At 42.4% G+C, this 23445-nt stretch overlaps 1 protein-coding gene across 1 annotated transcript in view; it reads left to right on the forward strand.

The window, feature by feature from the left end:
• The first annotated feature begins 5950 nt into the window (after positions 1-5950).
• Positions 5951-23445, forward strand: part of TRPM5 (transient receptor potential cation channel subfamily M member 5) — a 48217-nt gene continuing 30722 nt past the window's right edge. The window contains exons 1-7 of the mRNA XM_089778668.1: positions 5951-6109; positions 9270-9450; positions 11720-11886; positions 14640-14820; positions 16072-16136; positions 19012-19203; positions 21036-21138. Coding sequence (XP_089634794.1) covers positions 5993-6109; positions 9270-9450; positions 11720-11886; positions 14640-14820; positions 16072-16136; positions 19012-19203; positions 21036-21138 — 1006 coding nt within the window. The 5' untranslated portion in view covers positions 5951-5992. The remainder of the gene's footprint in view (positions 6110-9269; positions 9451-11719; positions 11887-14639; positions 14821-16071; positions 16137-19011; positions 19204-21035; positions 21139-23445) is intronic.

Here is a 23445-nt window from a genome sequence, read left to right on the forward strand (position 1 = left end):
AGTTCTACACTAGATCTGGAAGGGTGGCTTATTGTGCCAACTCCATGACCACGGGGGGGCAGCAAGCACCTCAGCTGTATGCCGCAGTCGCTGGCCAACAACATGAGCCCCTCCACCAGGGCTTGTTTTAGGGAGCAGCTGCCAGCCATCTTGCCACCCTGGGGACCCCTCTGGCACCTCCAGATCAGCCCCGGAGAGAAGCTGATGGGTTGCCCCTCCACTCCTGGGCCAGCCCAGATCCAGGAAATGCCAGGCAGGTCTTCTAGTTTCATATAAAAAGCAGGCACTTAAAAGAACAATCTTGTGTTCCAGTTCAGCATAGTGATGCTGACCATGACAGCAGAAGCATTAAAATAAAGATAATCTGCACTCGTTTAGAAAACTTTAGCCACGGTGAAGAAAACCTTTAGCTTCTGGTAAGTATTTTAGTTTAAGAGCATTTCCATTTTGAAAACGGAAACAAGTGCAAATGATCTGGATGCTAGGATGTTTGCATTGTTGTAAGAATCACATGGATTCCAGCCCATAGCTGCCTAGAATAACACATGCAAAACAGCACACACACCAGGCTTTGCATTTGCATTTGAGGGCAAAATCTGCAAGTCAGTTGGAAATGATCTTTATGAATCACTCATGGGAGTTTGTTTTTGTGTTTTTGCTAAGAGTGCCCCTTGGAACTTCAGGATTGTATGGCCTGTGTTCTATAAGAGATCAGACCATGTGATCCCCATCATCCTTTCTGGCCTTGGAATCTATGAATGTCCTCTCCAAAAAGCATTTAATACAAAGGCAACATTTACTAATTTCATCTGCATTGCTTGTCACCATGCTTTGCCTGACATGCCACTGAATCACCACTTAAGTGTGGACATACTAAGACTCCTACTGATTATTTATTCCTGCTTAGAGATTAGATACAAGGGGAATAAGGCCTTGTCTACACTTACTGCTTTGGGGATTGATCTCCTGAGGGTCAATTTAGCAGATCTAGAAAAGACCCCCTAAATCGACTGCTGATTGCGCTCCCATCAACTCTAGTACTCCACTGGAGCGAGAAGAGTATGAGTAGTCTCCCATCAGCCCCCAGAAGTAGGGATGCTGCGTTAAGTCAAACTAAGGTACGTTGACTCCAGCTACACCAGTGTTTCTCAACCAGTGGTATGAGTACCCTCAGGGGTACTTGAGAGAAGTCCAGGGGGGGGGGGGTACTTCAACACAACTGATATTTGGAGAAAACTGAATTTTTGCTGTAAGTTTTACAATGTTTTATTATTTTTGTACTTTTTACACCCAAAAATTTCATCGCCTGCCCAACTACAATTAAGTTGTTTAAACAAAAGTGTTGCAACAGTAGAAAAAAAAATTGTGTGTCTGAAAACTGTAGGTACTGGGGTATTTACAATTTTTTTTTAAAGAGAGTACTTTATAAAAAAAGGTTGAGAAACACTGAGCTACACTATTCACATAGATGGAGTTGTGTACCTTAGTTCAACATTGCCCCCTAGTGTACACCAAGGATATAATATCCCCTTTAATCAGTTAACATTAAGTTTATCTGGTTAACCGATTAAGTGTGATCCCATGAGTGGGGGCCACCCTAGGTTGTGCTCCCCTGCCCACAGACCCTGATTGGCCTGAAGGTGGGGGAGCACATGAAGTCTCTGCCCCTTGCCCTGCCTGGGGTGCGAGGCACCTAGAGAGAACTGCCAGCTGTTTTGAACAGCTAGTGGCTCCCTCTGGTGCTGCACGCCCCGCGGGGGGAGGACTTTGCGCGCTCCCCAGTCCCCAGGTCTCTATTGGCCTGGGAGCAGGGGAGTGGCAGAGCAGCCACAGGCCAGATCAAAAGGGTTGACAGGCCAGATCCAGTTGGCGGAGGCTGCTTTGCCCACCCCGATCTAGGCCATCTATTTGAATCCTCCCCCTCCTTACTCTCTTTCCATGTGGGAGCAGGAATCCGGTCTGTATCAGGCACTTGCATGTAGCATACCATCCTGAACTCCTGAACTATACCCTGTTTCAGGGCTGATGTTTTGCCTTTCTGCTGTCAGAACCACCTTTCCTGCCTCGTGATAATGCAGGCCTGGATCACTACCCTGTCTGCTGTGCAGCTGTTGTACTGGTTATTCCCAACACTGGCTCCAGTATTATCACAACTGAGGCCGGGGATCAAAGCCTCCACATATTGATCACTGCATGAGAGTCTTTTATGATTTCCCCACTGCAAGGTCAAACGTAGGGTCAAAAAATTAGTGTCAGTCTTTGGAAGGGTCTCTCTCCAAAAAAACAGACAGAAACTTCTGTATATAACCAGAGATTGTGAATAGCATTAATCAATGGGTACCTGGAAAGTAAAGCTCTCATTCTCTGTGCATCTTTGTCCTGAAAATGGTGCTGGATAAAACATGCCCAGACTTTGGATAAATTTGGATCTGTCTCCAGATCTGAAATTTGTGACATAAGCCCATCAGTAATGCACAAACCAATCCCTCCCACCCATATTGAAATATCTCCAGATATTTAGTCAAGCTTGAATTCAGATTCAAGCTTTCGTGAGAAGTCCAGGCAAGAGTCTTACTACACTATCATAAAATATAACAGATACTTCTGATTAGCAGATTTACATCTAGCCCTTGGGCTATACCCTGCCTTACTTCCTGGCCTGCATCTACTAGGGATATTAGTGAGACTTTGTCCATGGAAAAAGGGTTGTAGGTGACCTTTTAACTATAACATTTCTCACAAAGTTTCACTTCCTTGTTTCTATAATATGTGTTGGGTCTAATCTGCCAGTATCCTATTCCTTATGTTGTACCAGTGCAAAATGGGCATCACACATTACCCTTTTGAATCTGATGGTGCATTACACATCTGTCAATAACTGCCCAAGAACATAGGAAATTGAGCCTTAAATTCACACTGTACATTCAAACCTGAATACTTGTATTCTCATCAAAGTCCTTTGTTCAGTGAATAAAATTCTATTGTAAAAAGATAATTGCCAAAAGCAATTACAGAATATTTACATATTCTTTTCCAGAATATTGTTCTCAAAGCTATTAGAAGAAAGAGCAGCATCTCCAATGACAAAGTGGACTTAAATAAGGTGTGAGTTTGGTTCTATGATGATGCTGATCTAAAAAAGGGACCCTTCAATGGAGCAAATCTGAAATCTCATTATTTAAGGTAAATTTAATTAATCTACAATGGCGCTTTTATAACTTCACAGGTAGCAACGCACCTGAACCAAACCCTCCTTTCCAGACACCTCCATGCTTGAGGGAACTCCAGATACATGTAGCCAGATATAACTCTTCTCATATGCCTCCCCCATCCACAAGTCTCTCCTGTTAATTCATTATTGTATAAGGCCTAAATCTTACCATTATTTATCTGACAATTACTCTGATTTTTTATTTAGGCAGAGCAAAAAGAGTACTAGGAACAGAGTACAAAAATCTCATCATCTAAACAGACAGACAGATGAGGGACAAAACTTGGGAAGCAACCAAAAGCAGCACCACTGAAGAATGAAAAAGAGCTTGTTGGTCCCATACTTTTTACAAATTAGTTATGGAGGTTGTTTGAATGATGAGCTAACACTTCACTGTGTAGGATGAGGGAGTTCACAGAAAAGACAGAGGTGTGGCAGAAGGATTGCAAAGCTGGGCAGAGGTCAAGGGTAGGAACAGGCTTCAGAAGAGACAGTTACTAAGGCTGTGTCCAGACTCAGGGGTTTTTTCGAAAAAAGTAGCCTTTTTTCGAAAAAACCTCACCTGCGTCTAGACTGCAGCCACGTTCTTTCGAAATTAAATCGAAAGAACGCGGCTTTTCTTTCGATGGCGGTAAACCTCAATTTACGAGGAAGAACGCCTTCTTTCGAAAGTTCCTCTTTCGAAAGAAGGCGTTCTTGAATGTAAATAGGGCTTCTTCGAAAGAGAGCATCCAGACTCACTGGATGCTTTCTTTCGAAAAAGCAAGCCGCTTTTTCGAAAGTTCAACGTGCAGTCTAGACGCTCTCTTTCGAAAGAGGCTCTTTCGAAAGTATCTTTCGAAAGAGCCTCTTTTGAAAGAGGCTTGCAGTCTAGACATAGCCTAACAGTGGAGAGAATAGAAAGAAGGAATGTAAAAGGAGAGAACAGAGAAATATGCTTGATGTAAGCTGTGCAGGGGACTTGAAGAGGGGGACAGCATGCTTGAATTTGATGTAGTAAGGCAAATTACACTCTATCTTCCCCCAGTGCATCACTGAAATATATATTTTAAAGAGACTCGCTTTTGTCTGTGTTTTGATCCTTGAAACAGAATCTGTCCTTTCGCAGGATTTTTACTCCCTACCCACTCTAGCTTATTACTCTAAAGGTGCTCACAAATGTTGGCATGCTGGCAAGACCTCATTTTTGTTTAATAACAAATAATCCACATTCCACATTTAAAAGAAGACCTGGATTTTTCTGTCAGTTTGGGGTGGGGGACGGTTGAGAACACTGGCAAAACATTGTTGAAGGCATTGAGGAGGTTGGTCTGTGCATGTCATGGATACACACACACAAGATTTGGGCACACTCACTTTGAACAATGTGACAGCTTGTTTCTTGAAGTCACTCACAGATGGGCTGGCAAGTGTTTCATTGCAATCAACAACCATTGTGAGAAAAATGCTCATTCATAAACAGAAACTTCTAAGAGGTGGCAATACAAAAAGGGAGGCCAGATTGTGGAACACCCAGGTATTTAAGGAATATATTTAGACATAGTCTCCATGTAGGTGCAGGGGAGTTTTGCTTTCTCTCAACTTGAGCATGCTAGATCATTAATCATATTCAGCCAGTCTGTGGGAAAGTAGCAGAGCCATGGTACACACATTACACTGACAGCATTGCTTGCTTAAACCCGATACAGCACAGGCCCATTAGATTCACTCAGGTAGTGCGGTTAGGGATTTCTCATAGATTTTAGTGATAACTGAGCTTGTGCAATGTTGGGAGCATGCTTTCCCTCTTCCGCAGAGGCAAATCTACATCCACGTATGGATGAGTATGGATGAGAGCGTGGGACTTTCAAGTTGTACTTAACAACTACAGACCATTCAAGTCTCAAACACTGAAAATGAGGCACATGCAATCACTGAGTCACTCCCACAAACAGCTAGGGCTGAACCTCCCCAAATACCTTCAGGCCAGTACAAAAGGATCAGCTTTGTTATTCTGGGTTGTTACAGGACAAGGTAGCATGAGGGTAGCCCAATGGGATGACAACATTGAGAAGCTGCACCACAGACATTGCTAGTTGTTGTCACCGGCACAAGTTGTTTTATACAAGGCCCCACTTTTCAGCTTGTGAGACATGGGCTCATTTCCTGGCTCTGAAATAGATTTTCTATGTGACCCTGGGCAACTCACACAACCCTCGGGCAAATCTTTGTGCTTTGGTTTACTATCCTCAAGATGAGAGTAATAGTACTTCCATCGTTTTGTCTACCTCAGTCCTAAACTCTGCATGTATATGCACAGTAGGAGCCAGCCTTCACACTGCTTAGCAAATGTGAAGGCTCTTGGCTGTAACACAGTGTTTTACTACAACTATAACATTAATATTAAGACAAAATGTTAAAGCAGGTATAGTCAATAGGCTGACCGCAGACCAAATCTAGACAGCCAGATGTTTTTGAACAGACCCCAAAATCTTGTTTATTTATTTATAATTATTATTGTTATTAATTTGTTTAAATTATTTTCTCTGGCGTCTGGGAACTTGATTATATCTTAACCATGAAATTTAGACTTTGACAATAACAATTGACGACTCATATACTAAAGGGCAAAATAGAGGCCTATATATGAACATCTGGAATGATTAGTAGTTTTTAATGATTAATATTAACTTTGGCAAATGTGACTTTCCCAGTCTAACCTGAATATTTGTGATCTCTTACTTTTAAGTGCTCCCTTATTTCAGAGAATTCAACTGCACTGATTATCATATCACTGCTCCAATGGAAGAGACAGAAGCCAAACTTTGCAATAATGACAAAGAAGAAGCATTCAGAAGGGAATTGCCATACTGGACAGGAGAAATTGATTTCCTGGCTTCTGGAAAGAAACGGGGGAAGGTACAATACTTCTTCCATTACGGACTTGAGAGGCTCTTGACTTCTATTCCTATTGTCTGATTATTTGCTTTGCAATCCAAAATCACGCAAAGGTCAAAACCAGAAGTGCAGCATCAGTGTTGTATGCTGTACAAGCCCACGTGGAGTCATGGTTCCTACCTCAAAGAGCTTACCGTCTAATTTCCAGTAAGACACACACATATATTTAACAAACAGGAGGAAAGAAGGAAGAGGGGAACAGTAATAAGGTCCCCTGGCTACATAAACACACATCATGCACCACTGGATGACTTTGAACCATTTGCACTTTTTAGTGTATTTACCCTTCCCAGCTTGTTTATTAGCATATTATTTGCCTTTTAAACGCATACCTATTTAAAACATTTTCAAAATGTCCCCTTTGCCTATTTATTAAAACTCTATTCTGATTTCTTTCCTCTGCACTTCCAGAAAGAGGCTTTTGTTACCTTCTGTCCATTCCCCATAGCTACGGTCTCCCTCTTGGATACAATCTAGTCAAACTCCCCAGAGTCCTCCACAGTCACCAAGACTCCAGAACTTCTCTCCCTTAAGCCACTCACCAAGGCTTGTGCCGATGAAGGCATGGGATTTGGAGCAGATCCTCAGCATAACTACTTTGACCTCAATGAAGCTGTACTGATTGACACTAGCTGAGGATCTGGCCTAAAATACGTAAAGTACAAAATAATGTTCAGGTGAAGGTGGAAAGGGGACTCAGGAGTCCCAAGCTCCCAGCCCTGTGCTCAAACCACTAGGCCCCACTGTCCCTAGAGCAGCGGCTCTGAACCAGGGGCATGCAAAGACCTTCCAGATGGTACATCAACTCATCTAGCTATTTGCCTAGTTTTACAATAGGCTACCTGAAAAGCACTAGTGATATCAGTCAAAACTTAAATTTCATACAGAAAATGACTGGTTTCTACTGCTCTATTTACTATATATTGAAATACAATATTTATATTCCAATGAGGAATATAGGGTAAAATGAGAAAGAAAGCACTTTTAAAATCCTAGTGCACGGTGACACCTTTGTATTTGTATGTCTGATTTTCTAAGCAAGTAGTTTTTAAGTGATGGAAACTTACGGGCTACGTCTAGACTGGCATGATTTTCCGCAAATGCTTTTAACGGAAAAGTTTTTCCGTTAAAAGCATTTGCAGAAAAGAGCGTCTAGATTGGCACAGATGCTTTTCCGCAAAAGCACTTTTTGCAGAAAAGCGTCCTTGCCAATCTAGACTCGGTTTTGCGCAAGAAAGCTCCAATTGCCATTTTCACGATCAGGGCTTTTTTGCGCAAAACAATACCGCATTGTCCACACTGGCCCTCTTGCGCAAAAGCATTTGGTCAAGAGGGCTTTTGCCCAAACGGGAGCAGCATAGCATTCCACAAGAACACTGACAATCTTACATGAGATCGTCAGTGTTCTTGCGGAAATTCAAGTAGCCAGTGTAGACAGCTGGCAAGTTTTTCCACAAAAGCAGGTGCTTTTGCGGAAAAACTTGCCAGTCTAGACGCAGCCAAGGTGTACAAGACAAATCACACTTACAAATGACACCAATCCTCTAGTATTACTCATTGCTCCAAACACAGCACTGAGAAGTTGAAAATCTCACCTGTGACAGTCCTCTATTTATTTTTAACTTTAGTAGGTGCTCAGATGCCACAACAATGGGTGGGATGTAGTAATCATAGGAAGGTAACAAACTCATGTGGTCAAAATAGGCAGATGAAAAAGAAAAGGCAGTAGGAAACAAAAATAAAGTGGAGTTTCCTGTCTAAACTGCAACCAAAAATATACTTTTAAAGTGGTTACTAGCAGCCAAGATTAACAAAAAAGAAGAGGAGTAATTTAAAAAATTGCTGTGGCTTTACAGAAAGTGCTGAACATCCAACCTCTGAAAAATCCTTTAAGATGTCTCAGGTTGAGCATTTAACAATAAAGAGAGAGAGCAAATAGGGCCTAAAAATCACAGAGCACATCTCACATCTGGCCTTATGTGTAGTGCTATAAATGTGCAATGCAAAATAAATTAAAATGGATGACCAAATTCTATGCTGTATCTCCATGGAAGGCAAGATTTGCAGATAGGAAATCGCCTCTGATTGTAGGCTGTGGCAGGACCAAAACAGGCCCTGGTGTCCGTTAGGCAGCCCAAAGAGCTGCTCTATGTTATAGCAGCCAATTGCCCCAATGGTTCAATCTGTATCCCTAGTCCTGGTTCTGTCCCCAGCACACATCAGTATGCCAGGACAAGTGCAAGGGAGTGCTGGAGGGCCCAATGCAAAGTTTATCCCTAGTTTATTGTGGGCTTCTTTACTGTCCTAGTACGCCAACAGAATGGCATGTAGAGATTGGAGTCCATACCCATTAGCTCTTACACTAAATTAAGATAAAAATGGAAGGACACATGAGATTCATGGAGGCAATGATAAAATGTGCTAATGAAAAGACTCATGGGGCACATGTGGAGAGTTGTATAGGCTGCTGATCAGTAGATTTTTTTTTGAACAGTAAGCTTCCTTGAAGAAACATATTTTGTTGTTTTTATATGTGTGTGTGTGTGTGTGTGTGTGTGTGTGTGTATATACAGTGGATTTTTTAAACTAAGGATAGGTACACATTGCAGAAACAAAAGAAAAAAAGTGTTAAAACCACCTTCTCTCTCTTTGTAACTTATATCTTATTTAACAAATAATACCTTTTATAGTATAACAAAAGCAAGCCTTGCAGAAAGCAAAACAGCAGGTACAGATGCAGATGTGGATACAAATTTTGTATCGACGCCTAGCTCTATACTTATCTGGCAAATCCTTCTCCAACAAAACCTCAATTGGATGAACACCAATCTTGATAATAGCCAGGTATGAACCATTTCCTATAATGGGAGGAATGGGTGAAGAGGGAAGGAAATCACAAAAAAATGATATTGAAAAAGGCCAAGTCAATATCCCTTCACGTTCCAATGCCTCCAGTGCATTGGAAATCACTTTGAAGGACAAGAAAGCAATGCAGTGTACCACACTGTAACTTATCCTTTGTATTTGCTTAAGTTTTGAGAGGCACAATGTTACCAATTAATGAGATATCAGTACAGTAGAACCCCTATCCTGTTATTCAATGCCCTTTTGTTTGTTACAGTTTGTTAAGGTTCCATGTGCTATCCATCCTGGAGTTATATTTGATATTATGATTAACAAGTGGAACCTACCTGCTCCCAACTTGGTTGTGTCTTTAGTTGGAGAAGAAGAAAACTTCCAAATGAAACCTTGGTTACGGGACACCTTAAGAAAAGGACTTGTAAAGGCCGCACAAAGCACTGGTGGGTTCAACTTCTAAATAGGGAACATAATTTCTTTTGCCTCCATCCTAAAGAGTTCCCATCCAACATTTGTTCTCTTTCAACATTAATTTCAGTAGAATTGCTCACATGCTTAAGAATTCAGTGCATGCTTAAGTACTTTAATGGATAATTGCCTGTACCTGTATCAAGATATTTATTAATAATCCAAGTTACTGTAGTGTGATCATCCCAAATAATTATTTACTACTCCATCCAACTTACTTCAGACAGTGGTTCTCGCAGCTGGTAAACATTTGAAGTTTAAAGTGCAGTTACACACTCACAGGTTACTGGAAAAAAGTCACAGTGGGCTCCCTATAAATGTTCTTTCTCCAATTCCCTAGTAATAGTGGGATTTCCAAAAGCACTCGGCATTGGCCTAACTCTACTGCCGTTGAACTCTGCGTTGACTGCCATGGGCACAGAGTTGAGACAAGAGAGTGCTTCTGAAAAATACCACCTGCATTTCTTCACCTTAAAAATGTAGGTGAAAGATGGATTATTTGGGGGGCGGGTTTAAATAGCAGCCCTGAACCTGGAATCTGAAAGTTCAACTTATCTATTGTATCTCATTCCACCTCTAAATTTCAGAGGTGAAAGTAAGTGGGTGCACCCAGGTGTGCAGCTCTGACAAGAGCTGGCTGAGCTGCAACCAAAGCCAGCAGGGAGCTATTTAAAGAACTGACAGGGACCTGGGTTGCAATAGGACTGTACCTGTAAGAAACTGTTAAACTACTTTTACCTCTGCCCCAATAAAGAATTTTTTATTGGACCTGTGTTGATAATTTTGTTGATGCAGAAACCAGAAGAGAATCCACCTCACTTTCTAGTCATTGCAGTGCAAACAGGAATGAAAAGTATTTGAAATATTGACACTAAAATGGGCAAATAGGATTGAATACACAAAGGATACACACCTGTCAGTTAAGAAGTCTTTTTTCTATTTGCTTCTGTGAGCGTAACTGCATGTTGAAATTTACAGAGTGCTTAAAGCATACTTTAATGTTCACTGTGGTACATACTCTGTTCATATTGCTTCGCTGGTTCAGGAATAACAAAAAAAAAACCTAGTGCCATTTTGTTTTTCAGCAAACAAAAAAACCAAGTACTAAGGTAGTATCAGAAGTACCATAAGCCGAAAAAGTTAGAAGGTCACTGCAACTGCTATTTATGCTATTTATGTGATATGTAGATGCTGCAGGCTCTGGCTTATTTTTCTTTCCTTTTTATAAACTGACACAGTTTGGGAAATATGCTAAGTCATTAAGGCCTGATCTACACTAGGCCAGGCAAGCCGGCTTAAGGTACACTGTCCAGCTATGCAAAATGCATCACCTCAGCATCTACACGGCAGGAGGCCAACGGGAGCACATGCTCCCATCGGCTTCTCTTACTCCTCCCAGAATGAGGAGTACAGGACGCCAGCAGAGGGTGCCATTAACATTTGATTTGGGGATCTACACTAAACCCACTAAATCAAATGCTAGACGATCGAACTCTGGAGGGTCGATCTTCTCCATAGTGTAGTCAAGCCCTTAGTGACAGTGACCCCAGGGTTTGGTTGCCACTCCTACATTCAGCATCTCGGCCTGGTAACCATTGTAGCTTGCCCTATGCACGTGAAGAACAAACAGAGCTCTTCTGAGGCGTACACTCTCCAGTATACCAGGGAGCAAACAGAAGAGCATGTCTGCTGCTTTCCCATTCAGCTAAATAGAAAAGCCCCAACCCAACTTCACATATACCAGCCATTTCCAACATTCCATTATCAGTCATCTCAATTTACTCCTCCATCCCAACTGTAAGATGCCACCCCTTCTCAGGTTCCCACCTTTCATATCTTTCTTCAAGAACTAGGAGTGGCCCAGATATGCAGACTGTCATATCTTTACTATCAGTAATAGCATTTGGCCACTAGATGATTCGCTGTGCTGCACTGAATATCCTAGCTGGAGTTTGGTCCTGGCTAAACCACGGTGACAAAGCCAGAACTCAAGTTGTCTGACACGTTTGTTTGTGCCTATTAGAGAAAAAAATGACAAACTATAAAGTTGCCCTGTTTCACACAGACTGTGATTCTGTACATAATCATATTGACTATTGATACCTGCTTGAGCCTCAAAAATCTAACCTCTCACAGGCCCTAAGAAAAGCTAAAGCCAGCATGGAAAGACACATAATTAGAGGTACTCATGTACCAAATGGTAGATCAGCTAACTCCATAATGTTCTTATGTAATTCATTTCAGGTGCCTGGATCTTTACCAGTGCTCTGCGTGTTGGAATAACGCGGCATATAGGGCAAGCAGTCCGAGATCATGCACTGGCTAGTACTTCAGCCAAAGTAACAGTGATTGCAATAGGAATAACTTCATTGGGAAAAATTCAGCACCGAGAGATTCTGGACAACATGAAGGTATTTTTCTCATAGAACTTCTAGAAGGTGGTCATTTAAATATAAACCGTCTTCCGAAGAATAATTATGAGCTGCCCAAAAGGACAATGCCAAGGAGCAAAATGAGAATGAACAGAAAAGATCTGAAGTTATATTAAGATCATAATTATGCTGCACTGTGTACACTGCATATAGACATCACGCCTTGCTTAACAAGCAAGTCTGCAAACATCCAGCAGGTTCTGGTATTATACATTTGATTAGTCCATGAGAAAAGTGCTGACTTAATAAGAGCTTGGAGGAAGAACTTTTTTTAATACATGATACCATTAATACTTGACACTTATACAAATTTTTATATGAGGATCTCAAACTGCTTTACAAACTTCATAAGAAAAAAAATGTCATTAAGTATTCATTGAATTTGAATGCCTGTATTTTTGGGTGCCCAGCCTCACATACTTTGGATCTGTATTTCAGAACTACTGAGAACCCCTTTTTTTATATGCAGTCAATGAGAGACCTAGGTGCAATTCATGTCCGAGTGGTCTCAATTATAACATTAAAGTCAGTGACCAATTTTGAAAATTTTGGCCCTAGTGACCTGATCAGAATCATAAAGTGACTCAAAAGTAGAGTCCAGAATGTAATCAAGGTTCCAGTTCTGCTGTTCTAACCACAACACTGCCTTACATATTATAGTCAGGGTGCATTAGAAAGCTTAGTGTTGAAGAGGGCCCCTGGACTTAGGATTTGGCCTTTGGCTATTGAAATGTTCTTCTCACGCTTGGCATCCAGTCATAAATTATTTAGATGGTACCTCTGCTGTGCCCGGAACTTTCCAGACAACTGCGATGACACATCCCTGCCCAGAGGATCTTACAATCAGGAGTATACAAAACAAAAAGATGGCGGAGGGACGAGAGAGGCTTGGAAGGGGAAAGGGAAGAGGCGTGGGTTTGCTTATTGAAAACCATCCTGCTGCAATATGAGCTAAATTAAAGGAGTCTGAATGAACTTAAAAAACAACAAATAGTTCTGCAGCACCTTAGAGACTAACAAAAAATATAGATGGTATCACGAGCTTTCGTGGGCACAACCCACTTCTGAGACAAAACAAGAGAGGTGGACAAACCTAGTTTGAGCTGTCACTCAAATAATAGCAGATAGATACGAAGAGGAAGGGATTTATTGCCAAAATGGGCAAATTATATAGTGTATATATAAAGCCATTGTGCCTAGTCTGTGGTTCTCAACATTTTCTGAGCAGTGACTCTCTGTAACAATAGGAAAAAACATAGTTTTGGAATATCCCACTTATCTGACATGGGGAAGAAGGAGAAAAAGAAAAGATTGTGCCCATCCTCAAAGAAATGCACACCATTAATCTTTTTGTAACTCACTCTCTAAAGGGTGCAACGCCCAGCTTGAGAACTGACTGATTAAGACCACACATTGTCCTGCCAATAGAGTAATGCTTCATAGATTGAATGAGCATGTATATATCATTCACTAAATGAACTGTTGGTATAAAGACAGTCCTAATACAGGCAGTCCCCGGGTTACGTACAAGATAGGGACTGTAGGTTTGTTCTTAAGTTGAATCTGTATGTAAGTCGGAACTGGCGTCCAGATTCAGCCGCTGCTGAAACTGACCGCCAGTTCCGACTTACATACAGAATCAACTTACATACAGAATCAACCCAAGCGTCCCCAAGTCAGCTGCTGCTGAAACTGATCAGCGGCTGATTCCAGGAAGCCCGGGGCAGAGGCTTCCTGTAGTCAGCCACTGGTCAGTTTCAGCAGCAGCTGACTTGGGGACGCCTGGGGCAGAGCAGCTGGGGTTCTACTGGGTTGGTCCAGTAGCGCAGCCGCTGGACCAACCCAGCAGCACCCAAGCTGCTCTGCCCCAGGCGTCCTGATTCAGCCGCTGCTGTAACTGACCAGCAGTGGCTGAATCAGGACACCTGGGGCAGAGCAGCTGGGGTGCTGCCGGGTTGGTCCAGTAGCGCCCAGAGCGGCACTATGGGACCAACCGGCAGCACCCCAGCTGCTGTACCACAGGCGTCCGGAGCAAAGCCGCGGAGCACGGGGGCAGCGGACACCCCAGACGCGCCTGGGCTGTCCTGCTGCCCTCGGGCTCCGCGGCTTTGCTCTGCTTTGCTCCCCATCCCCCTGGTCTGTAGACCAGGGGGACGGGGAGCAAAGCAGAGCAAAGCCCCGGAGCACGTGGGCAGCGGACAGCCCAGACGTGTCTGGGATGTCCACTGCCCGCGTGTTCCGCTGCTTTGCTTCCTCTCCCTGGTCTGCTGGAGACCAGGGAGAGGTCCCCGTTCGTAAGTCGGATCCGCGTAACTCGGGGACTGCCTGTACTTCCCATGTCAATGGAAATGCCCCATTTCCATGAGCAGAGACTTGGTCCTCAGAACCCTTCAGGCTCTGTTCCCCAGTCAAAGTTTGTGGCCCTTTTTGTTGTCTAAGCTCAGAAATGTATATTGCCAGTGGTTCTGAATGGATGCCCCAGGCACAAGTGCGACGTTTACTGTCAGTATATTTTGCAAAGTCCAAAAGGGGACCTAGAACACTTCATTTTCTAGTGCTGCCCAATCTTGTTCCTTTTCAAATATGCCATTCTTTTCCTGCCAATTTTAAAGAGACTTTATTGGAAGGGTATGAATATTTTTCTTCTGTGACAGTGGAAAATTACTAAATTGGACAAAAATATACAATTTTATGAAGACTAAAAAGATTGAAATGCATATCTTCTCTCTTAGAGTGAAAATCTTGTGTGCTACAAGTCAGATGATAATGGCCAGGGGCCACTGTACTCCCTTGACAACAATCACTCCCATTTTATTTTGGTGGATCAGATAAATCCAGATGAGCCAGATGGAACTACTAAACTACGACTCACTTTGGAAAAACACATTTCGGAACAGCGCACTGGATATGGAGGTAGGTAGATACAAATTAACTGAATTTTCAGACAATATATATGTGTTATACAAATTGCACACCATAGCAATCTGTATTCAGTGTTGGCACAGTTTTATATTTGAATACTATTATACTTATTTTTGATTTCTCATGCTAAGTATTCCATAGCTCTTTGTAAAGCTAAGTCAGCTGCGGCATTAGCAAATACAAAATTGTTCATAATCAAAACACATTCATTCCATATCCTACTATCAGTATTTTCATGGGCAGCTGGTTTGGAATGTAGAATCCAAAACAGAAATAAGAAAAGTACAGAACAAAAACAAGTTGAGAAACTGTTACAAAGTTGTGGGTTGGATTTTAGTGATGTGCAAAGAATGCTGCAACTTGTAAAATCATACTATGGATACTACTGGGTGAAATGCATATCTTTGATGCACACCTTCTGAGTAAGGGGACCATGCTGGGAGGTAAGAATTGGTTCTTGGAAAGGTACATGCATCTTCTTTTCATATTGTACTGCTTTTACTTTAGATGATACACTTGTGTATATTCAGTTATTTGGTCTCTTGAACTTTATTAGGAATGAACCATAAGTGTAATCAAACAACTGGCTACACCTTTTGGTCAACAAAATGCAAAATGTATAGCTGAATTCAGCTTACCTTAAGCCGAGCCACCACGGCGTCTACATTCAGAATCCTATTGGAAATGGAGAAAAGAAGAAAACATCCTCTTTTTCTAGCCTATACACATTGACAGTTTTTAAAGTCAGAGTCTATTAATAGTCAATCGTTAGAGTCTATTTGCTGTATGTGATCTAATTATATTTGAACCTATCATTCTAAATACTGGCTCTCCGAGGGCATGCCCATCCATCCTAGATACTTACATGGCACCCATCACTGTAGCATCTCAACACCTCACAATCAATGTATTTATCCTCACAACATGCCTGTGAGGAAGGCTGTGCTATTATTCCTATTTTACAGATAGGCGCCCAAGATACTAACTCGTTAGCCAACATCACTTAGGAAGTCTGTGGCAGAGCAAGGAGTCAAACCCTTGTCCCAAGCTAACAGTAACTATGGGACCATAGTGCTTTTCACAGCTCTTGCTATCAATCATCCTATTGCCTGTGCTCTCAGTGCCACTGCTCTTGTTTCAGTCTGTGGACCATATGATGGAACAATGCTCTCCAGAAGATGGCAGCAACACAACATCTTTATGGCTGTAATGAATTTAAACATTATGTTGTCTATTTCACAGGAACAGGTAGCATTGAAATCCCAGTGCTTTGTTTACTGGTAAATGGAGGACCAAAAACACTTGAGGTGAGAGGCAATGTGTGATATTTAAAAATTTATTTAAAAAATCCCCACAAAGGTAAAAAAAAATGTTTTGTAATGGCCGAATCTATCTATATATTTAAGAAAGCTGTGTGTCTGTCTGTGAGTCCGTGTGTTCAAGAATTCCTCTTAAACAGTAAGAGCTAGGACCACCAAATTTGGTATATAGCCTCCTAGTCTCCTAGCTTAAAGCAAGTTCAGGATTTGGTTGTGCCAGGAAAATGAGATGTGCCTGGAATTGACTGTTTTCCATAACACAGAAAGGGAGGGGTCTGCTAGAAGGGATAGTTATGCTCCACAATGACCACTGGGGGCAGCGAGCACAGGGGACAGTTACAGTGCAGAGTGACCACAGGGAGGTGCCTGCACTAGGAAGAGAGTGGCCAGCTAAGGCTGGAGCTCTCCATATTGCTGGCCACCAGCCCAGGTAAGTGGTCCCCCTGCCTCCAAGCTCTCCTCCCCGTTCTTGGCCACATTACTGGACATGGGGGGAGCCCTGCTAGCCAGACGACCTGCTGACGAGTGGCCCTGCTCCCCGCCAAGGAGCTGCTGGCCATCAAGGGGGGTTGGCCAGCACAGTCCTAGCCTATGAGCCACTGGGCAGCCAATGTCTTCTCTTCCCTGTAAGAAGCCTTCAGTGGGACTGGGCAACCTGGCCCCAACCACCCCCCCTTGAAGAGCTATCGAGAGGATGGCAATGCAGCCCTGCCCTCCCCCCATGGGAGCAGTTTGTGGGGGCTAGACAGAATGGCCCCAGTCTCCTCTCCCCATGAGGAGCTGCCACCTGGGGGGGCAGGCATCCCCTCAAAGAGCAGCTATTAGCTGAGGGTGCCAGCTAGTGCAGTCCTGACACCCCAGGGAAGAACTGCCAGGGTAGTGTGGCTCTGGCCCCTGGAAGGACCTGCTGTCAGCGCAGTGCCACCTTTGCCACTACTAGTGAAAGTCTCCCCTAATCTCCCAGCCCTATGGCCTGAGCCCTTTCTGCCCTGAATCCTGTACTCCTCACCTGTCAACTTCCCCACACATCCCAGCCCTCTGCCCTGCCTCCTGCACCCCACACACTACCAGCCCCCTTCCCTGAGCTCCCCATATCCCTAAGCCTCTGCCCTGCCTCCTGTGTCCCCCACACCCATAGCCCCTTGTCGTGGAGGACCGAGGAGTGCTGGGTAAATCTTCTAGTGTTAAATAAATACTTAGCAGAATGTTTTGCTGGGTGCCAAATACAACTCTACATGGTAAGATATCACACAATTTGCAACACGGTTGTTTTTTTAGTACTAAAAATGTTAAATTTAACATATTTATTAATTAAATCAGTACATACCTTACCTGCAAGAAATACTGCAGTTTGAGCAAATTCAACAGTAGTATTGCTTCATTTTTAAAGTATCAGCAGGTCACTTAAATTTCCTATATGACTACGTAATATGAGCCCAACAGCTTGTGCATCTCACACTAATAACTCCACCTGCCTTGATTTAAAGATTCCAAGTGATGGAGGAGGATCTACCAGACACCTTGGGAAGCTGTTACAGTGATGAATGACTTTCACTTTTTAAAAAATTGTGTGTGGTGGGGAGGGGTTGCCTTGTTTCTTATTTGAACTTTTCTAGCTTCAATTTCCAGACACCGAATTTTGTCAAGTCTTTATCTGCTAGATTCAAGTACCCTCTAGTATCCAAGATCTTCACTCCATGTAGACTGTGATCAAATCACCTCTTAACCAGTTAAATATAGCAGCAATTCCTAGTGCAAACCTACTGATCCTCTCCAGAAATCTTTAGGGAACAAGATTGGGCGAGCAAAAAAAGACTGGGTGGTTTTCACCTATGAACGGTGAACGAGTAGCCGACAGCAATGGTAAAAATAACAATCACTTGGTCATATCTATCAGGGATTATAACATGTATTTAAAAAAAAAAGGTACAGGCTGACAGCTGGCATTCAGAACTGCCAGTCTCATTAGCTATTCACACACCCCACAACAGAAATGGGCTGATAATGAATTATGATGATTTCAACTAGAATAATATTATTTTTATTTGCCTCCGAAGGGTACAACTTCCATGGCCTCCCTTGTATCTCATTGTGATTACATGACAGTTCCCATCTACATCCAGGAATAAATGCCACTCTTTGTGAATGTTTTCAGCAGCCTTCTTATAAACATTCAGTTGCCAGGTTTCATGGCTGATGCTGAGTAATAAGATGCAGTGTTCCCTCAAGAAATTTTTGCTTTACAGAACTTGCAGTCAACCTCTGCAGGAGTACTCTGGCTCACAGAGGAGTTCCCAATGTGTCTCTTTTTCTTCTTAATCCTTGTTCCAGTATTCAGAATTTGGGATTTTATAACAAGCTACCACAGACTAACTATTTTTAAATCTTGAATACCCACATCAGTCTTCTCAGCTAGCTGGGAAGATAATAGTGGAACAGGGTATAGAGTTAAGTGGCTATCTTGTATCATGAACAGAGCTCGTCCTAGGGGTGGGCTGCGACCGCATTTCAGTCTGACCTCCCGAATCCTCCCCCCAGGTTTCCTGACTCCCCTCCTTTTTTTTGCTCAACAAATTTTCCCTGGCGGTTTTTTGTTTTGTTTTGTTTGACAAATTTTTGTCCAGTATTTTTTTGAAACCATCTGGCAACCCTATGGGCGAGCCGGGCAGTTCCCTGGGGCAGCCAGTTGGTTAGGACTGGCCCTGATCATGAAGATCTTGAATTTTCGTGCTGAGGCTGACTGGGGTACGGAGTGAATTAGGTTCAGGTATTCAATCACCTCCCTAGTTGCAAGGTATTAATATATGAACACATTGCATTTTGTCTGTCCATCACTACATTCTACCGTATTTTTAAAATGCAGAGAATTTGCAGGGGCTTGGAAAACTCTGCTCCCTGGCTTATCTTAGCTGGATCTGGGGGTACAGCTGACATCTTAGCTGCAGCAGTGAATGAGCCACATCTTCTTGTGCCACAAGTTGTTGAAAAGCAACTTAAAGAGAAATTCCCTATGGAAAACTTTTCATGGAAGGACATTCTCCATTGGACAGCAACAGTAAGCTAACTGGCTTATTTTGTTAATGTATCACACACTCAAATCCTGATATCATTTCTATTGTATGTGCTTCGTCAGGTACCCACTGCTCATATTCAGAATTGCTGGGAGGCTTCTCAGAAATATGCTAGAGATACAAATGTCCTGAGATTAATGGTACACAAAAAGGTATCTGAGATCAGAATCAGGCATTCAGTTAAGAGTATTCTTATTTTGGCTTTGTAATTCAACAGAACACTTAGGGCTCTATCTTCCACTAAACAGCCAGTGCATGCAAACCCTACAGTCCTCCTGGAGGCAGAGACACATGATTCAAGCTCTGCAGTTGTGGATGTTCTGCAGTTGTGGAAGATGAGACCCAGCTCATGATGGAAGCTGGATTCCGGGAGAGTGTGAATAGACTACTGCTTCTCACCATTCCTTTCACTCTCTCCATCACCATTCTTTTCCAGCAGCAACAACAAAAGTTACTCTTAAAACAAACAAAAGACTAATCAATTCCCTCCCATCAGGCATATAAATTCCTAGATCAGAGGAACAATTTCCTTGTGCTGCTTGTAGGGACAGTTAGTTACCTTGGCAGTCAAGATGTGGGGGACAGTGGGCAGTTCAGTGTTTTGTCCCAAATAAACTAGTTGGTATATAAATCAGCTGACTCTGTCCTGTGACCTTCAGATCACTTCTTGTACTGTAATCTACAGGTTTAAAATTCCACACATCTGTCCCGTCTGTTAGAAGTTTGCCAGGGCATCCTCACTAGAGGATTCACGCAGAGGCATGAGGTCCTAAAGTCTTGTTAGCAGCACAATGAGGAACTCAAGAGGCAGAGACATTCAGGGGAGGAGGAAAAGAAAGCGTTTTGTAGACTTGCTGACTGTATATCAATATTGAATTGCCTTTCCACAAAGCAATTTTAAAGACCCTGGCCTTAAATAAAGGAAAGAGCTAATGGGAGGAAAGAAGACAGGTCATGGAATGGAAGGATGGAATAACTAGAACCCACTGCACGACATGCGCTATCTACAGAACAGCTATTGTCAGTCAAGAATGGGAGAGAAGAAGGGTCATGGACTTACTGCACTTGGACTCAAAGCTGGGAACAGATGGGCTACGTCTAGACTACATCCCTTTTTTGGAAAAGGGATTTAAATTAGACGTATTGCAATTGCTAATGAAGCGGGGATTTAAATCTCCCGTGCTTCATTAGCATAAAAATGGCTGCCACTTTTTTTTGGCACGGAGCTTTGCCAGAGAAAAGCGCCAGTCTAGACGCTGATCTTTCGAAAAATAAAGCCTTTTCCAAAAGATCCCTTATCCCTCTTGAAATAAGGGATAAGAGATCTTTTGGAAAAGGCTTTATTTTTCGAAAGATCAGCGTCTAGACTGGTGCTTTTTTCCGGCAAAGCTCCGTGCCGGAAAAAAGCGGCAGCCATTTTTATGCTAATGAGGCGCAGGAGATTTAAATCCCCGCTTCATTAGCAATTGCGATTCGTCTAATTTAAATCCTTTTTCCAAAAAAGGGATGTAGTCTAGACATAGCCAAACAGTTTTCAGATCTCAGATTTGCTGTGGGACCTTTTGGACAAAACACTTGTGCTCTCTGTGCCTCATGTCCTCCCCCCTTCGCCCCCCCCCGCCACCGCCCCAGCTGTAAAATGGGCTAACATTTCTCCCTTCCTTCCACATGCTCTGCCATGTCTATTTAAGATGGGAATTCTTTGGGGCAAGACCTGTCCCATCCTATATATGTCATCTCTACTGTGGCTCTGGGTCTGTCTGTAAGATCAGTAGTGAAAGGGTGAAGAATAAAACAATTTGTTTCAACCTCGTAGATTCAGAACATTGTCTCCCACCAGCATCTTTTAACAGTGCACAATTTTGAGCAAGAAGGTTCTGATGAATTAGACACCGTCATTTTGAAAGCTTTGGTCAAAGGTAAGAATCTCTTTCAGGTGGTCTTGCCAGTGCTAGATCCACTACGTCTATATCTGAGATTTGCCCACATTTTTTTCCAACCTGAGATTATTTGCACAATAATTTACAGTCTTCATCCCTGAGAGCAAAGTGTGCCTATGTTATTGCTCCACAAAGTCTAGTTGGCATGTGCCAAGAGCTCACTGAGACTACAGTGTTCAGACAAGATTTGGGAGCATTTTTAGAATACATTTTAAATGTGTAATTTCAAAATTTGACCAGAAAGTGAATTACTAAAATATCTAGTGTCCAATGTGAAACAGTAAAATACCTAAGTGCCTAATCCAAAACCCACTGAACTTAATTAAAAAGCTCTTATTGACTTCAGTAGGCTATAGGTCAGTCCTTCAATACTAATAGTAGCCTGATTAAAAAAATCTCCCACTCATCAAAATGTTTTTATTAAAACTTTTTTCTTTCAAAATACCCTAATGGAAAAGATAGACAAGCCAACTCTGTCTCTTATGAAACAGTCAACTCAGATGAATTTTTATCATGTGATAAGGGCTATATTTGTTATGTTTCTATTTTAAATAGAGGGGTTTTTTACATTTAAATGGATGCGCAGTTACAGTTTGAGGATGGTTAAATTATATAAGAAGTTAAGGGAAAGATGGTACCAGTTCTATTGAACATATTAATAAATGATCTGGAAAAAGCGGGAAATTTGCAGATTTATACAAAACTACTCAAGATAGTTAAGTCCCAGGCAGACTGCAAAGAGCTTTTTAAATTATTTCTCAAAACTGAGTGACTGGGCAACAAAATGGCAGATGAAATTTAATGTTGATAAATGCAAAGTAATGCACATTTGAAAATATGCCAACTATACATATAAAATGATCGGGTCTAACTTGACTGTTGCCACTCAAAAGAGAGATGTTGGCGTCACTGTGAGTAGTTTTCTGAAAACATCCATTCAATCTGCAGCAGCAATCAAAAAGCAAACAGAATGCAGGGAATCATTAAGAAAGGGTTAGATGAGACAGAAAATATTATATGCTATATAAATTTACAGTATGACCACATCTTGAATAGTGTGTGCAGATGTGGTTGTCCCATCTTAAAATGTACATTGGAATTGAAAAATGTTTAGAAAAGGGCTACAAAAATGATTTGAGGTATAGAACTGCTTTCCTTTGAGGAGAGACTGGAACTTTTCACCTTAGAAAAGAGATGATTAAGGAGGGGATATAATTGAGGTCTATAAAATCATGGCTGTTGTAGAGAAAGTAGATGATGAAGTGCTACTTACTCCTTCTCATAACACAAAAACTGGGGGTCACCAAATGAAATTGTTAGACAGCAGGTTTAAAACATATAAAAGGAAGTATTTCTTCATACAACGCATAATCAATCTGTGGGACTTTTTGCCAGAGGATGTTGTGAAGGCCAAGACGATAACAGGGTTTGAAAAAGAACTAGGCATATTCATGGAGGATAGGTCCATCAATAGTTATTAGCCAGGATGGGCAGGGATGGTGTTTCTAGACTCTGTTTGTCAGAAGCTGGGAATGAGTTATGTGGGATACATCGCTTGATGATACATTGGAATTGAAAAAAGATTTAGAAAAGGGCAACAAAAATGATGTGAGGTATAAAACAGCTTTCATTTGAGGAGAGACTGGGACTTTTCACCTTACAAACGAGATGACTTCTGTTGCCTCTTTTGTTCATTCCCTCTAGGTTACCTGACTTTGGCCCCTGTCAGAAGACAGAATACTGGGCTAGATGGACTTTCGGTCTGACCCAGTATGACTGTTCTTATACCACGCACCTTAAATAAGGGGTGGTTCATAGTGGCACTGCCCTTGGAACAAGCCAGAGACCAACCTGTGCCTCACAACTGTATCTCCAGTGGAAAAGTAAAGTAGTCTACACCATCACCATCCTTTCCAAGGCACAGCTTACCAGCTCCCACTCCCCATCCGCTGAGAAACACTGGCAGGCACATGGCAGACGAATGAGTCGAGGCTAGGGTGACCATATTTCCCCAAAAGGAAAATGGGATACTGCAAGGCAGCTGATCTAAAGACCCCCAGCATTCCCCATATGGGGCTGGCTCAAGTCCTCTCTGCCTCCCACTCATGAGGAACCAGACTGAGGCTCCCTCTCACCAGCCACACAGGACAGCTTTAACCCCCCCCCCCAACACTCACCCTCACAGGGCCAGCCAGGCCTATGACACTTGCCTGAGCCTACTTTCCCACTCACACATACATGTTCCTCCATGCTCCACTAGGGGTCACCCCTCTCTTTTGGCAAAAC

This window comes from Pelodiscus sinensis, chromosome 5 (assembly GCF_052426305.1).
Source record: "Pelodiscus sinensis isolate ZL-2025 chromosome 5, ASM5242630v1, whole genome shotgun sequence".
Lineage (NCBI taxonomy): Eukaryota > Metazoa > Chordata > Testudines > Trionychidae > Pelodiscus > Pelodiscus sinensis.